The 17,719-nt window shown below is 51.0% G+C and overlaps 2 protein-coding genes across 2 annotated transcripts; both read left to right on the top strand.

Annotated features, from left to right (window-relative positions):
• Window positions 1-8,948: 8,948 nt before the first annotated feature.
• LOC139835643 (uncharacterized) lies at window positions 8,949-9,572 on the top strand. Its single transcript, XM_071825502.1, has one exon. It carries the CDS (start codon window positions 8,949-8,951, stop codon window positions 9,570-9,572), a length of 624 nt encoding a protein of 207 aa, XP_071681603.1.
• Window positions 9,573-14,449: 4,877 nt separating this feature from the next.
• LOC127323432 (uncharacterized) lies at window positions 14,450-15,199 on the top strand. Its single transcript, XM_051351570.2, has 2 exons — window positions 14,450-14,583; window positions 14,659-15,199. Exons 1-2 carry the CDS (start codon window positions 14,509-14,511, stop codon window positions 15,037-15,039), a joined length of 456 nt encoding a protein of 151 aa, XP_051207530.1. The 5' UTR covers window positions 14,450-14,508; the 3' UTR covers window positions 15,040-15,199.
• The last annotated feature ends 2,520 nt before the right edge of the window (window positions 15,200-17,719 follow it).

A 17,719-nucleotide genomic window follows, 5' to 3' on the forward strand; every position in this document is an offset into this window, starting at 1 on the left:
AGACTCAAGGTCCGGCTACGGCAGAAGAAAGAGAGAGAGGATGAATCAGATCCCCTATGCCTCGGCAGTAGGCTCTATCATGTATGCCATGCTGTGTACTAGACCGGATATAGCACATGATGTTAGTTTGACTAGCAGATATCAAAGTGATCCAGGAATGGAACACTGGACAGCGGTCAAGAATATCCTGAAGTACTTGAAAAGAACTAAGGATATGTTTCTTTGTTATGGCGGTGACCAAGAGCTTGCTGTAACCAGTTACACCGATGCAAGTTGGAACACTGATCCTGATGACTCTAAGTCTCAGTCTGGGTATGTGTTTATATTGAATGGTGCTGCAGTAAGCTGGTGCAGCTCCAAGCAGTGCACGGTGGCGAAGTCTTCAACAGAATCAGAATACATAGCTGCTTCAGAGGCTTCACCGGAAGCGGTATGGATGAAGAGGTTCATTGTTGAGCTTGGTGTGGTTCCTAGTGCATTGGACCCATTAATCATTTACTGTGATAACATGGGTGCCATCGCCAATGCACAAGAGCCAAGGTCACACAAGAGGCTGAAGCATATCAAGCTGCGTTATCACTCGATTCGCGAGTACATCGAAGATGGAGAAGTAAAGATTTGCAAAGTACACACTGATCTGAATGTGGCAGATCCGTTGACTAAAGCTCTCCCTAGGGCAAAGCATGATCAACACCAGAATGCCATGGGTGTTAGGTACCTAATGTAATCTAGATTATTGACTCTAGTGCAAGTGGGAGACTGTTGGAGATATGCCCAAGAGGCAATAATAAAGTGGTTATTATATATCTTTGTGTTTATGATAAATGTTTATATACCATGCTATAATTGTATTAACTGAAACATTGATACATGTGTGTTATGTAAACAACAAGGAGTCCCTAGTAAGCCTCTTGTATAACTAGCTTGTTGATTAATAGATGATCATAGTTTCATGATCATGAACATTGGATGTTATTAATAACAAGGTTATGTCATTATGTGAATGATGTAATGGACACACCCAATTAAGTGTAGCATAAGATCACGTCATTAAGTTCATTTGCTATAAGCTTTCGATACATAGTTACCTAAGTCCTTCGACCATGAGATCATGTAAATCACTTATACCGGAAGGGTACTTTGATTACATCAAACGCCACTGTGTAAATGAGTGGTTATAAAGGTGGGATTAGGTATTCGGAAAGTATGGGTTGAGGCATATGGATCAACAGTGGGATTTGTCCATCCCGATGACGGATAGATATACTCTAGGCCCTCTCGGTGGAATGTCGTCTAATTAGCTTGCAAGCATATGAATGGTTCATAAGAGACCACATACCACGGTACGAGTAAAGAGTACTTGTCAGGAGACGAGGTTGAACGAGGTATAGAGATACCGATGATCAAACCTCGGACAAGTAAAATATCGTGTGACAAAGGGAATCGGTGTTTTATGTAAATGGTTCATTCGATCACTAAGTCATCGTTGAATATGTGGGAGCCATTATGGATCTCCAGATCCCGCTATTGGTTATTGGCCGGAGAGAAGTCTCAACCATGTCTGCATAGTTCGCGAACCGTAGGGTGACACACTTAAGGTTTGATGTCGTTTAAGTAGATATGGAATATGGAATGGAGTTTGAAGTTTTGTTCGGAGTCTCAGATGGGATCCAGGACATCACGAGGAGTTCCGGAATGGTCCGGAGAATAAGATTCATATATATGAAGTCATTTTATAAGTTTGAAAATGATCCGGTGCATTTATGGAAGGTTCTAGAAGGTTCTAGAAAAGTTCGGAAGAAATCACTATGGAAGGCGGAGTCTCGGAGGGACTCCACTAGCATGGCCAGCCAACCCTAAGGGGGAGGAGCCCCAGGTGGACTCCACCTAAGGTGGCCGGCCACCACCCTCCAAGGAAAGGTGGGAGTCCCACCTTGAGTAGGACTCCCATCTTGAGTAGGATTTGTCCTTATGGCAAGTTTTGGTGTTGGGGTCTTCTTCGAAGACTTGGACTACAACTCTTGGGGGTTCCACCTATATAATGAGGAGCAAGGGGAGGGGGCCGGCCACACCAAAGCCCTCTTGGCCGCAACCCCCAAGTGGCCGGCGCCCAAGACCCCCCCCCCCCCTCTCCCCAAACCCTAGCGCCCCTCCTCCACATACTACTCCCGCAGCGCATAGGCGAAGCCCTGCCGGAGTTCTCCACCACCACCGCCACCACGCCGTCGTGCTGCCGGGATTCCGATGAGGATCTACTACTTCCGCTGCCCGCTGGAACGGGGAGGAGGACGTCGTCTTCATCAACACCGTACGTGTGACCGAGTACGGAGGTGCTGCCCGATTGTGGCACCGTCAAGATCTTCTACGCGCTTTTGAAAGCGGCAAGTGATCATCTTTTGCAACAACGAGATCTAATCTCGTAGGCTTTGGAAATCTTCAAGGGTTAGTCTCGTGATCCCCTCATTGCTACCGTCTTCTAGATTAGATCTTGGCTTGTGTTTCGTTCTTGCGGTAGGAAATTTTTTGTTTTCTATGCTACGAATCCCATCACTCTCCTTCTTGGCTTCCACGGGCGAGACTACAGGGGGCGAGTGTGGCGCTAAATGGTCGGGCGGCAGCTTTGCAGCTGCGAGGGTCGGCATTGTGGGTTGTCTAGGGAGCTCGTGTTCTGGGCCGCCGGCTCTACCTTCGATCCCGGTGTCGGTGTCCGTCGAAGCTCCCTCTCTGTGGCGGTTGGCATCGCCCGCAGTGCTCTTCTTGATGAGTTTGGTCAGCAGGGGTGGTGCGGCTCGGCTCGGCTCTTCAACCCCGCGTGGTCCGGCTCGGCTCTTCAACCCCGCGTGGTGCGGGCGGTGGCAGTGGAGCTCGCTCAGCTCCCTGGTCTTGTTCTGAAGGCGGTGGTGGCTCGTGTGCGGCGGTGGCACTGCTGCTCCACATGATGTGTGTGTTAGCAGGGTGTGGGCTGGCGGCGGTTCGATCTTCGTCTCGTTGTCCATCCACGTGGGGGTGTGGAGGCTCGTTTTCTCCGGGCGAAAGCCTGACCGTGCGGCGTCTGATGTCGCCGTCCTTCTTGGGGGGCGGTCGTGGAGCTATGCGACCTTCGCTACTCTCGGGTACACTTCTTCGGTTGAATGCCTAGATCCTAGTTTACAGGATTGGACAAATGTGTCGTTCCATCGTCGCTCCCCATCTTGAGGGCGTCGTCTTGAAGCCGGTGTTCCCCTTCACGCACTCCGGGGAGCTTGACACACTCGACATCTCGGTTGGCACGAGGTCAACCAAAGATGTGGGGGTTCCGGGCGGAGGCTTGTGAGGCAACGACAATGGTGAAGAGCAAGGTTGGTTTGCGGAAAGACCGTGTTAGTTGGCTCCGTTGTCCGTTTGTCTTCATGTTGATCTCCCCTTTTGTGAAGTCGAAGCAGCCTTTGGGTGGTGTATGATGACCTATGAGGGGCGGTTCGGCGGTGAAGGTCCTCTTCGGCGCCGGTCTTGCGCATCTCCTCTTCAAGGCTCGACTTCAGAATCGGAGCTGCCGGTCTCTTCTCGAGGAGCCATCTGTTTGTCATAGGCCGGTTTAAGCTTCGCGGTGTGTAACTTCTGTGGGTAGCCAGAATGGTTGGGTGTGCCCTCGCGGCGACGTGTGGGTGCTTGTGGGTGTGGGCTTTGTTCTATTGTTGTAGGTTTTTGCCCAACTTTCTGCAAAAAAACTGGACACCTTCTACTCAATTAATTGATAAGGCAAAAAAAAATTACCTCCGTTTTTTTTTAAAAAAAAAAACAGTGCCCAGACATTTGTTGATACCATAGGCGAAGGCGTCCGCTACGCAACACGGTTTCTCCTTGCCTGATCGGATGGGATACCACAAAATGCAAGCTGAAGCTGATTCGAAGTCAATTTATGCTTGTTCGGGATTGGAGCGATGGTTAAGTGAAGTTACATCAATTTTTGCTGATTGTGACTCTCCTGCTGTGAGCATTGCTGGCCGTTGAATTCAAACACTGCTCGAGAGAAGCGAATGGAGTTGTCCATGATATAGCTAGTTTTGTATTGCTACTTCCTCCGATTTATGCTAGAATTAATTTTATAAAATCAAGTTAATTAATTTGGATTGAAGGAGTACTAAAAATTCGTCTATTTGGGTTAGTGAAACCCTCGTTTTATTTTACGTAAACTTGGAGGTGATGTAACAATATTTGCTTATTGATAAAGCATGCAGCAAAGTTCGTTTCCTCAATAAAATCAATCATGTTTTTTCCTCAATTAAAAAACAGCGCCCAGCCAAGTATAATAAGGTTGTTAGTATCAGAATATCAGGGAGTATAGTTTTATTGTCAAAAATATTGTACCATATAATCGTGTCGTAGTATCACGATAGTTTGATATTTATATTTTTATTAAAATATATGTATATGTTAAAAATCTAAATTTAATTATTAATTTTTTTTTTTGAACAAGGACAGGGCCTAGAAGGCCCCAGATATTCATTCATTGCACACGTGGCGAGTAGAAATTACATAGAGGACCCTTAACATCTCTCGCTCTGAGAAACCGCAAATTTGAAGAAAGGCCCTCTAAAATAACAGAAAACACCCTGGGACAAAAAGTTAAAAAGCAATCGGGTCCCTGAGCATCGCCGCCACCAATCGCCGGCGTCCTCAAGGCGTCGCCGCCGAGGATCCGGAGCAGTATGCTTAACAGCTCCATTTCTGACGAAGAGTCGAAGCCGCTGGTCACCTTCAGTTCACCGGGGACGCACCACTTGGTGAAGAGGAGGCGCCGAGCTCCAGCGGCAGACTCCAAGGAGACCTCCGTCGTGGAGGTTGTAGAAACGCCGCCCTGCCGGCAGAAGATCGCAGAAGCCCAGATGGCTCTTGCGTGATTGAGCTCGAAGAAGTAGCACCACTCAGGCAACAACTTGCTCCAGATGGTGGCCGCCGCAACCTCTCCGCTCCTCCCAACACCTCCGTGGCGAGACAGAGGAAGGGGAAGGATGCAGATCGACCTCATCCAGAAGCAAAACTGGACACACCTGGATCTCGTCGGAGCAAGGAGGGATCCTCTGCATCCCCGCTCTCCCTCGCCACCAAGGCCGGCCAAGAGAGGGGCCACATCCAGATACACCAAGAGTCCTTCTTCCTCCTCCTCGCCGCCTCGGCCGGCCGGGAGAACGACCTCTTCTTGGCCTCCAAAACACCAGCACAGATCAACCGCCGATTTATTTGAGAAGGTGGCTCTGCTTCTCCTTCCGTTGTGCTCCAACCATGGGAGCTCGAGCAGGAGATGAAGCAACCCTACGAAGCCCTGGATCTGGCGCCAATCCGGGCCACCACCTCTACTACAGGGCAAAAGCAGAACACGGCACAGAGCCGAGATACTACTAAAACCTAAAAGAAAAACGAACCTATGTACTCCGGCGCGTCACCGCCGCCTGCTCCGACCGGCTATTCCGGCGGAGAGGCTTTGGATCGGCCCGGTGAGCTGAGGAAGAAGACCAGATATTGTAGCAGAGGGAGAGCCAGAAAGGGGGGAGAATGAGTAGGCTAATTTAATTATTAATTGGAATTTTGAGCATCTTCTACGTCTTTCATAAAGTCTGATTTGATCATGTAAACATTGTACTTATATAATAGTATAAATATGAGTAGACTCATCCAATGCATGGTACAAACACAACTAATTACGAATCCACAAAACATAAAGCTAAATATGGTTGGTACACATAAATTGCTAGTTGACTGCTTTCTTCTACGTATAAACTTTTTTTAACCCATGCCTCCCAAGCTTGTTGACGTTGTATTGTTTAAACATTAGTTATTCTTGAAAGTACAAAATAATTTTTACTTTTCAGCTTACCACCTCATTGAGACCATATTTTTAAGCATATGAGTTTGATCGTACAATATCGCTTTTATCCCGGGATACTAAATATAGCACGATACTTATATGGCTAAGATATGTATCAATTGACCAATGTAGTATTGCAAAATTGTAAGGTAGTACGACCATCAGTATAAGAGCATCTCAAGCAGCGCACCCCATAGCGCCCTAGTAGAGATTTGGGCAACGGCGACCTTTTTGGGTTCACACCAGCGCCTCCAAAATAGTCGGCGTGTTTTCGAGATCAATAAAATTTCCAGTGATCCTGTGTCGACCCCTTTGGAGAAGGCTTCAATTGGGCGCGCCGGTGCCTAGCGACACGTCTAATTCCATCTGCGGGCCCCACCTGGCAATCACTAGCACCAAAACCCTACTTATATTTCCCAATTTCTTTCTTCACCCATCCGCAGCTTCATTTCTCTTGCCCTCCTCTCTAGCTCCCACTCACCACTCTATCTCCCGCCCTCCTCTCTAGCGTCTCCTCCACCGTCGCCATTTCCGACATTCCTCCGAGAAAGAAGGCGACTGCGAAGGGGCCGGCGAAGCCGCGCAAGGTTACGTTGAAGGAGAACCGACGGCGATGCCGACAGGGGAGTGGGATGCTGAGCGTGTCCGTTGTGCCGTCGTGACGGTGGACCGAAAAAATTCATCGCGACGCCGCTAGCTGAACTAGGCCACGGCGGATCAGTTGGCAGCGACGCATGTATGCGTCAGCCTCGGCGGGACGCACCAGTCCGAAGTAGTAAGCGGGTACTATGGCACCAATTCAGCTTGGAGATCCTCCCCTCGTCGCCGGCGTTCTTAACGAAGTTGTGGTCGTTGTCGCAAATGCGGTTCTCGCAGATGAACGTCTGCGTCTGATACTCCCCGGGTTTGGAGAGGGCGACGTGACTGTTGAGATGAACGTCCCGTTCTCGCAGGTGACCGCGCCAGGATGCCGCCGCTATGGGTTGGACCTCAACAGCGACTACACCGACTCGCCAGGCATACGTCGCGGCTCCAGTAGCGGCGATGGGCACGTGACCGATGGCACTGAGCTGTCTCGCTCCCTGTTCAGCACCGACGGCATCATCAACATCTTCCATGTGTTCGACAATTCGTCTAGCGTGCGCATGCGAGGACACGGTACATTTCGCACTTTTATCGATTGAACATTTGGGTGTGTGCAAAAGGTTAAACATTTGCTTGTGTGTGAAGGTGATCGACGCCGAGATCTTGAGTGACATGATCCACTGCAGCCGCAACGTCGAGCCGGTCATCGGCGATGAGGAGAACGAGGAGGACGAGGATGAATACGACGACGAGTTGGAAGGAGGGCGGGTAGGCAGAAGAAGCCGAGCTAATCGATGTCGAGACCAGCGTCACCTAGAAGAAGGTCGGCGGCACCCATGAGCAGTAAGACCTTTGAGGACGAGAGCCTCATCGACGTGTGGAAGACGGTGAGCTTCTACCCCATAACCGGCACCAACGGAAACGCCGGCAAGTACTACAAGCACATCTACGATCAATTCAACAAGAGGAAGAACATCAGTGACTACGCCACCATCCACATGATCTGCAACAAGTCATCAATGTCTCATCGGTGGAACCTCATAAGAAACGCATGCAACAAATTCCATGGATGCTACACTAGGGCGACAAACCGACATGTGGGCAGTTCAATGGTGGATGTTGTTAGTCACTATCTCTCAACGACTATGTCCCTACGCTCATCGTTATGTCTCTATGCTCACCATATATTTGTTAATTGCTAGATGCTCGATGCCCCTCACTTCCTACAAAAATGAGGAAAGGGCAAAGACTTCTCCTTCATGCATTGTTTCAAAAAGCTTGAAGGTTGCAAAACAATAGGACAACGTCCATCTCACTCTCAATGGCAAAGATGGCGAAAGTGGACCGATCACTGCCCCGTCAGCCTCGATGGGTGCCTAATTGGGAACATGAAGGCTAAGGCCAAGAGGAGTGGGGGGGGGGGGGGGGGCAACATTGGCTGCCATTGACACCTCTATTGAGAAGATGATGTCTTCCATCACCACTGAGAACAAGGATACGGATGAGAGTGGTGCCATCATGTGGAAGACCATGTTGAGGCATCAAGGTTGGCCTCAAGAGGGAGAAGATGGAGGCTACCAAAGTGGAAGATCATGCCGGCCTGATGAAGGGTATTAATGAAGCATCCAAGGTCGCATTGGCCAATATGACACAAGAAGACATGTTGAACATGAATCCATTAGCACGAACCCGTGGTATGAGGTATACCGCGAGAGGATCGGCACGAAGGTGATGATAGCCCAAGCAGCGACAACATCAACGACCGTAACATGACACAAAAAGACATGTTGAACATGAATCCATTGGCGTGAGCATGGGGATTTACCGCAAGAGGATCGGCACGAAGGTGCTGATAACCCAAGCAGCGACAACATCACCGGCCGTGACATGACACCAAAAAAATATGTTGAACATGAATCCATTGACACGAGCATGGCATAAGATGTAACGCGAGAGGATCGACACGGAGGTGATGATAGCCCAAGCAGCGACAACATCAGCAGCCGTGACAGCATCAGCAACACGATCCACCACCGATCGTGTAGCAGCAACCCACGATAAGAGCATCTCCACCGGCGCCCCCGATAGCGGCCGCGATAGCATTTTGGGGGCCGGTAGCGAAAATGGGCTTGCACCGGTGCGCCCTAAACGGCGCCGGCCAATTTTGGAGCCCAATAGAATCGCCGGCAACCCCGTGTCGGCCCCTTCGCCAAGGGCGCGAATCGAGCGCGCCGGCACCTCGCGGCACGTCTGAAAATGAGTGTGGGCTCCGTCTGGCAGCGAGACACACCAATTTCCCACCTCCTACACACGCCCAAGCCGACTCCCACCCCTCTAGATCGCCACCCTCACCGTCGTGCCCCCTGCTTGCAATAGACACCGTCGACTGTCTAGGAACCATCGTCCATCGACATAGCAGCCACCCCCTCGACCGGCGGCCGCTGTTTCGCCCGGAACAGAGCTCGCCGCCACCGTGATAGTATCGCCCCGCCCACAAGGTGTTCGTCCGATTGCCGCGATGGACAGCGACGACGAGATGATGGTGCAGCTGTTCACGGAGGAGCAGAACGCTCAGGCTGTTCGGCGGCAACAGCAGCAGCTGATTCTGACGAACATGTTGCGCGTTCTCCAGCCTTTGTTCGTCATGCCTCGGCGCGGCGGCTCAAAGCCAGGCAAGAGGAGGAACATCAACCGGCATCGTGAAGCCAGTGCAATGTTGCTTGACGCCGACTACTTCAACGACGACGTGACTCATTTGCCGGAGGAATTTCGGCGTCGGTTTAGGATGAACAAGGAGATGTTCTTGAAGATTGTCCATGACGTCAGGGAGTACGACAAGTACTTCATGGCCAAGAAAGATTGCATAGATTTGTGGGGCTTCACCTCAATTCAGAAGTGCACTGCTGCAATGCGCTGTCTTGCATACAGAGCTCCTCCAGATACAGCCAATGACTACCTACGGATGGCAGAGTCGACATGTACAGGGACTCTCTACAGGTTCTACCGAGCCGTCATAGCGGTGTTTGCTAAAGACTATTTGAGAGCATCAAGAGAAGATGATACAGCTCGGATCCTGCAAAAGAATGCAGCAAGAGGGTTTCCTGGGATGCTCGGAAGCATTGACTGTATGCATTGGGACTAGAAGAATTGTCCTTTTGCTTGGCAGGGGATCTACAAGGGGCATACTGGTGAGTGCAGTGTCATTCTTGAGGCGGTGGCAGACCATGAGCTTTGGATTTGGCATGCATTTTTTTGGCATGGCAGGAACAAAAAATAATATCAACGTGATGCAGCGCTCTCCGGTGTTTGGCAGGCTAGCTAAGGAACAAGCCCCTGTCGTGAACTTTGAGGTAAACGGCCACGCATACAACAAGAATTTGCTGCTTTTCTTCATATGCACAATGAAATTCGAGATGCATGTGTCTATGTAGGGGTGGAATCGAGCCGAGCCGAGCTGGCTCGTGGCTCGGCTCGGTCAGGCTCGTGAAATCTCGAGCCAAGCCTGGCTCGGCTTGCCACTAAAATTTCTCTAGAACGCAGGCTCGAGGCTTGGCTCGTCAGGCTCGAGGCTCGGCTCGATCGGCTCGTGAGCCGACTGCCACATCCCAGCCCAATTAAGCGAATACAGGTACGGAGGTACCAGAGGCAGAGTCCATCGTGATTCCCCTCCCCTCCTGTCTCCAACTCCCCATTCGTCTGCAATCCCTCTAGCGCCGTCGCCGGCCGCCGCCACAGTGAGCTCCTTCCATAGCGTCTCCTGCAGGTAACACTCGCGTCGGCGTCGTCTTGCGCCTCCACTCCGTCTCCGGCCGCGGACCTCCATTCCTGCCCCACGGATCTAAATTTAGCGGCGGCGGCCGGCCCTCCGTCGTCGTTCGTCCGGACCAGCGGGCTACTCCTCTTTGGTTCTTCCCTCGCTGATTCTCTTTGGTTGTTCCCCGGATGCTCCACCTAGGCTCCTACACCGGGTGCTCTTCCTTCACCGACAGGCTGCTCTTGTGTAGATTTTTTCTGCAGTGGAGGGCTAATCACCTCCCAGGGAAGGCGTGATCTTGACCAAGTTGCTGGAATTGTTAGTACTAAATTCCGAGTAGTTAAAATTCTTTTGATGAAATCATGTGTGGTAGCCGGTAGTAGTGGAATTTGGCTACAGTTTTGAAGCCTCCTTTTGTTATGAAATAATTTGAAGTAGCATTGCATTCAGTTCATGGTAAAGACCAATGGGCATATTGTCTACTCTTCTTGTCGTGAATGTGACTTACCAGCCACCACCTGGCTTGCTATTGATTGACAAAAGAGCTACTATACTAAACGCTATAGGCTATAGCTTACAAATTTTCGGGAACTACAAGGCCTGGTTGTATACTGACTGTTGGAAGTATAGGTCTGCACTTGCCGCTTTGTAACCTTCCTGCATAGTTATGATGCGTGCCTTCTCTCAGCTGAAAGTTGTTCTATGTAGTAGCAGAACGATGCTTTCTTAAAACATGAGACTGCTTATATGTTATGACTTGTGACTGAAATGATATTGCCGTCTCTACTTTTCATGTGCGCCGTTCTCCGTTAGACTAAATGCATGTATTTGTGTTGTGAACTTGTTAATATTGTATACCATTGTTATGGTTATTGGTACTCTCTGAGGCTTGTTAGATAATTTTATGAATGTATTCATGTTCAATTGTTGTTTATAATTTTCAAATATTATATATTTAGTGAGGGTTATGGTGATTATTTTTTATTACATCGAGCCTTCAAGCCGGCTTGCGAGCTTCATCGAGCGGGCTTGTCGAGCCTCAAGCCATGATTGGAAGGTTTAGGCTTGGCTTGTCTGACCTTCGAGCCGAGTCGAGCCCGAGCCGAGCCTTGTCGATCTCGAGCCGAGCCTCGAGCCTTGAGCTTTATGTCCACCCCTATGTCTATGCACATCTGAAGGCGGATCTAGCTGCGCATTTGTGGGCGAGGAGAGGAGTAGCCAACAATGCATGATTTTATTTCTATTTGTTTGCCTGTATGAATAATTTAAGTACTACTTGTTAGTTGGGTTGTATGAATAATTTAAGTACTATTTATTTGATTGATTGTATGTATATTTAATTCTATTTGTTTGGTTGATTGTATGAATAATTTAATTCTATTTATGTGATTGTATGAATAAAATGTGATTGATATGTTGTTTCAAAATATTATAAAAATAAATAAAAATTTAGGGGCCGCCATTTGAGAGACGTCGGTGTGGGAACAGCTTCCCCAAATGGAGGATGCGGGCATCCCATACAGCAGTGTCGGCGCCCACGTCGGGCGACTATTTGGGGGGCGTCGGTGGATATGCTCTAAGGGCATGTCCAATGCACTGCTCTAGAGCTACTACCTCACACCTTTAACTAGGTTCGGGTGGTCCAAATTAGGTTCGGATGAGGAGGCAGCCTCCTCTTCAGGAAGTGGAATCTTAAAACTTAAAAGCATGCTTTTTGGAGAGAGAAAGAGATACATAGTGTCATATTTGTGGAGTACCTTTTTCTCTTTTTCATGACTAAAGTTGTAGCTTCCATTGGAGATATAAAATTGAACATGTTGCTTCTGACAACTTTTTTACATGGAGCAGCTAGTTGTATATGCCACCTTTTTACATGGAGCAGCTAGTTGTGTATGCCACCATTGCTCATGCCCTAAACGCCCAGCCCAACGCCAAGCCGAATGTCATGGAGGTGGCCTGTTTTTTTTGGTAGCCAGACAAAGAGATGACGCTTCATTGCGTTGTGTACAAGTCTCATGGTCATTCCGCGGAAAATGCATGGTTGAACCCGGCGGCATTTGATCCGGGCAAATGGCCAGTTTCTATTGGTCCAAGCATTAAAGGTTGGGACCACAACAACAGTTCCCATTTATCAATCGATGGGAAATACGCTTAGGAATACAACCGCGTGGGGCCAGGAATTAAATCGTCTGCTACTTTCGTTCTCCACTGCTGGACGCCATTTTCTCGATCTGGGCCAGCTACACACGGCGGCGGTCTGAGCTACTGCCTAGGACAAGCGGCGGCAGATCAAGACCACCGAAGACTGTAGCGGCGGCGGGGGGACTCAGTCGACCGATGGAGAGGCTCGCTGGAATCCTACCTGCGGGGAAGCTTTGATTGGTCGACGCAGGCAGGGGAGCTGGTGCGAGCTGAGTCCCCGCCGCCTCCCAAGCTGGACGAGTAGGAGGCCGTGGTGCTCTGCCGCGGCCGCGCCGACCAGCTCGCGCACGCCGCACGCCACCACGGCGCTCCCTGTCGCCGCCGACAAGGGCGTCGACGACCCTCCATCTCCCAGCCGCCGCCTCCCGTGCCGGACGAGCAGAGGCCATGGCGCCGCCGCGGCCGCCGACCTGCCCGCGCACGACGCGCGCCACCGCGACGCTCCCCGTTAACGCCGACAAGGGCGTCGACGACCCTCCGTCTTCAACGCCGCCACCTCCCGGCTGGACGAGCAGAGGCCGTGGCCGCGCCGACCTGCTCACGCACGCCCCATGCCACCGCGGCGGGGGCAGAGCTCAGCAAGGTCGGGGCAAAGCCTGGCGGGTCGGCTCGGGCGGGGAGAGTTCGGCGCGGGGCGGTGGCAGCGGAGCTCGATGAGCAGCCAGCTCAGCCGCCATGGCCTCCCACGTCGCCACCTCGCTCACCGGCGCCGCTCGACGAGCAGCCATCTCAGCGGACCAAGCCCCCACATCGCCGCCGCGCTCACCGTGGTGGCTACGGAGCTCGACGAGCAGCCAACTCAGCCGCCATGGCCTCCACGTCGCCGCCGCTCGACGAGCAGCCATCTCAGCGGTCCAAGCCCCCACGTCACCTCCGCGCTCACCGCGGTGGCAGCGGAACTCGACGAGTGATGGTGGTGTTGCCGTGGCCGACGTGGACGATGGAGCTCGACGGGGAGGATGTCGAGGGGGCTCGCGTCGTCGTCAGGCTCCACGAGGGCGCGCATTGCGCGAGAGCCGAGGCGAGCGACGACGCGGTTGAGCACGTCGAGCTTCTCAGCGAGCGCGAGGGCGAGCAAGCGCGCGTACGGCAGCGTCGGAGCGTGGCATAGGCGCGTTGTCGTCGGGCTCCACGAGGGCGCGCACGGTGGCGTCGGGTCTGCGCTCGTGCCCTGAGATCCGAGCCGGGGTCGCGCCGTACGCTACGCCGACGGGGAGCAGGGAGACGCCAGCCGCGCCACCGCCGCGAGTCGCGCTGCTCCACTCCACTACTCCTCTGCTGCTGCGCGGCCATCTGCAGCGGTCCTCCCACGCGCCGTACTATTTACTTTATTAACTGTTTTTGGCCCACATATGTATTCTGCATCAATTTGTTGCTGCTATACGTTAAAACTCACCTCCAGCAGCGGACCCGCCACAAGCTGCTGGACCAATGAAAGCGAATTTTTTTTAAATAATACATTTTTTAATATTAATTCCAGGAATAATAGCCGTTTTTAGCAAATTTCAGAAATAATACACCGTCGGGGTGGTTGAACCCGAAATTGGAAAATCGGGTTAGACGAACCCGAAGTTGCAATATCGGGGTTGAGAAACCCGATAAGAACATTCTTCTGCGCCGTGAAGAAAAAAGAAAAAGAACAAATAAGTAATCGGGGCGGGTGAACCCGATTTCTAAAAATCGGGCAAGTTGAACCCGACTTTGCTAAATCGGGTTTGTTGAACCCGATTTTTTGCAGCAAGAATTTTTCCCGCCTTTTCGCGTTCGCACCGCCGTGTTTCCCTCCCGCCTTTGCCGCCACCCTTCCCGCCACTTCTTCCCGCCAGTCCTTCCCGCCATCATCTCCCGCCACTATCTCCCGCTATATTTTCCCGCCACACTGTCGAATTTTTGCCTATAAAAGCAGGCATCGCTACTCTGGATTGCACAAGTTCTTGTATCTCTATTTTATCCCGTTTGCTCACCCTTAGCCATCATGAGTGTGCCTTGCTCTGACCAGGACTTTAGGCCGGCGAAGGCGAAGGCTGCAAGTTTGCCCCCGGGTGTGTGATCAAGTGAGCGTTGTTGGTGCGGCCGTGTTGCTAAGGTTAAGCAGGTGGAGGATTTCTCCGACTGGTTCGGCATGAAATTTTTCATGTGTGCGAGCTATGAGCATGATCCACCCCGTAGTTCAGCTTCGTCGTCCACCAGGCCGCCGGTATGTTTGGACATAATTTTATGTTGGCTTAAATTTGTTTGTGAATTTGATTTAATCTTACTGTTTGTGTTGTAGTCTCCCCCGCCCCTATGCAAATGGTTTCACTGGATAGACACGGAGCAGCCGGATTGGGCGCGCGAGGAGGTTGAGGAGAAACAGCGCCGTGCGTGGGCAACGTTCTTTGAGGAGGAGCGTTGGGAAAAGGTTCGTGCTAATGAGAAAGCAGAGCGAGAGAGGCAGATACAGAAACTAAGGGCGGAACAAGCTCGTAATCGCGAGGTGAATCAGAAGAGGATGGATGATGAGGCTGCACGTAGGTTTGCAGAGGAAGAGGTGCGCAGGGAGGCTCGTGAAGCGGAGAGAAAGAGACTAAGGGAAAGAGCTGCTGAGGCGCAAGCGGCAGAAGAACGCGGCGACAAGTCTGGAAAATGGCCACGGTGGACGCAGGGAAAGTAGAGTTATGTGTCGTACTGGCAATGTATCTTAAATTCAGTTTTAGTTTGTCGTTGTATCTTAAATTCCGTTGTAGTGCTAAGCCGTATTTTAATTTCAGCTGCAATGTATCTTAATTTCAGTTGTAGTATTAATGTGAAATGAATTTGCCCCGAAAATGTTGTGTCAGAAATTTGGGCTCAATTGTTTGCCGCCACTTTTTCCCGCCCAATTTGTCCCGCTCAATGTTCCCGCCATTTATTCCCGCCCAAATCTGCCGCCAATCTTTCGCGCCCATTTTTTCCCGCTCACATCTTCCCGCCGAAAGTCATCCCTTGTAGCCTATAAATACCCCCACCGTTTTCTTGTCTTTCAGTGTAGCCTCTCAACAAGATGGATCCCCCTTATAAGAATCCCCCCCATCTTTTCAATGAATTCATGGCCGAATATCTTCTAGATAGTGCTCGCTATGTGATGAGGGAGAGTAAGATAGAGACATTCGAGGAGTTCATCAGTAGCGACGCCTTGCTCCGTAAGGTCGGTAGGAAATTTGAGACTTGGTCTTATGGATATCCAGTGAAGAAGATGCCTGCTCGTAGCCCACGGGAAATAAGGTGTGAGCTTATCAGGTTGAATGAGAAGTGGAAGTCACTAACATGGAAGAATGAAGAAGATAGGGAAAGGGATTTAAAATATCCCGAACGATGGGCGGCTGAGAGTGAAGCCGACGATGATATCTTCGAGCCTAGCACCAAGGGAAAGAAAGCTGCATCGTCGAAGGGCAAGAGTGGCAAGTCCTCAAAGGGCAAGAGTGCTGCACCGCCAGTCGTCGATTCAGACGACGACTTCGAGCCTACCACCAAGGCCATGAAAGCTGCATCGTCGAAGGGCAAGGGAAAGGGTGTGCTGCGTTCTTAGTGTTTTAGTTATCAGTAATCATGGATCTTGTAGTATGTTGTAGCGATGGTGTACCATTTAATATGTTAGCAGAGAGTTATGTTGTAGTAGTAAGTTGTATCTTAATTATCGCTTGAAGTTCAATATGAAATGTTTGTTAAATAGAAATAGTAGTCATACATGGCGCATACAAATAGTAGTCATACATGGTGCATACAAATAGTACTCATACATGGTGCATACAAATAGTACTCATCTCACTGACCACGGCCCCTCGCTCCACCTCGCCTCGGTGGCGGTCGAGCCTGAAAAGGTGACGGCGAGTACATACGAACAGGTGGCTGGCGATGTCGGGGAGGAAGCATGTACCCCTGCTCGTGCTGATCAGATCGCGTGGGATCCGGAGGTGGAGTTTGCTGTTGACTTGAAATCCAGTCTTGATAGCTCTGCTGTGTTTCGTCCCGATCGTGAGCACTGACCGTAGGATCGTGATCCGGACCCCGTCGACATATGTCCCTCACCTTTGATTAGATAAAAAAACCGTTAGTCGATCATGAGGAAATTCACACATGGTGCACAATTAATATGGATAGTGATGAATTGCGTACCCTCTGGCTCATCCATACGGGGACGCCACCCGAAGTTAGGCATGGGAAATTGCTGCTCCATGCCGAAACCGGCATGCTGCCAATACTCGTAAGTAGGCTCCTGCTGCTGCTGGTTTTGCCACCCAACCTCCCTGCCTGGTTAGGAGATGGTGGCCTCGGGCTCGGCGGTACCTCCATACGTGGGCGCGGGGCGTGCCGCGGCTGATGCACCTGCAAAGAGGGGCGAGGTGGCCGCTGTGCTGCTCGGTACTCGACAACATCCGAAGATCGGGTGCATGTGATAGTCGCGTAGATACGACGTAGTTTCTCCTGAAGACGCTGTGCAAAGGAGGCGTGGTGCTCATACCGTCCAAGAAGTGGGCCGGCGGAGAGCGACCGTTCATACTGGGCGGCGTCATCTTGCAGCTCCGCCGTCAACACGGCCTACAATTGTGAGCTCAAATTAGTAAAGTGTTGGCAAAATGTAGAAAAAATATAGTTGACTTACTGCGTGATGCCGAGTGCCTGAAGTGGAGTGGCGAGGGTAGGTGTCCCACTCTGTCGAGGGAGCCATCTCAACTGGGTCACACGCCTGGCTCAGACGAAGTCGTGTCCTAGGCATGTACGCTCGCAAGTACTGCTGAAATTCCTGAAGATCAAACGGCTCCCTAGTGGCCCATGACACGGCCGGCGCATTGGCCCAACCAGCGATGTATGGACCCAGGAGCTGTACCCATCCGATGCCAGCCTTGTTCGCTCCTTTTCTGTTGTACCTGAAAATTAAATTGTACCCATCCGTCAATGAATGTCCAATTGATGTAATAACTGATGGTAAAATTAAATTGTACTCACGCGTGGACGCGTGGTGGTAGTGGAACTGTGGGAGGTGGTGGCTCGATCAACTGACGCATTCCAAACTGTCTCATGACCCTCTGCTGCGACATCTCCTCCACGAAGATATCGAAGATGATCTTCGCCTTCGTCATCCAGTAGGCCCAATCTCTGGTACACATCAACGATATACCACCTGGGTATGTCTCGTCGCGGTGTGTATACCTTCCGCGATGTCCATATAGAACAAGGTGTGTATACCTTCCGCGATGTCCATATAGAACCAAACGTCGGCATGTCGATGCGATCCGCGTCATACAACTCGTCTGGCGGCCAAGACCCAGCACCAATATCAGGGCGGCCGACGGGAAACCTCGTCCAGGACCAGA

The sequence above is a fragment of the Lolium perenne genome, chromosome 2, assembly GCF_019359855.2.
Source record: "Lolium perenne isolate Kyuss_39 chromosome 2, Kyuss_2.0, whole genome shotgun sequence".
Classification (NCBI taxonomy): domain Eukaryota; kingdom Viridiplantae; phylum Streptophyta; class Magnoliopsida; order Poales; family Poaceae; genus Lolium; species Lolium perenne.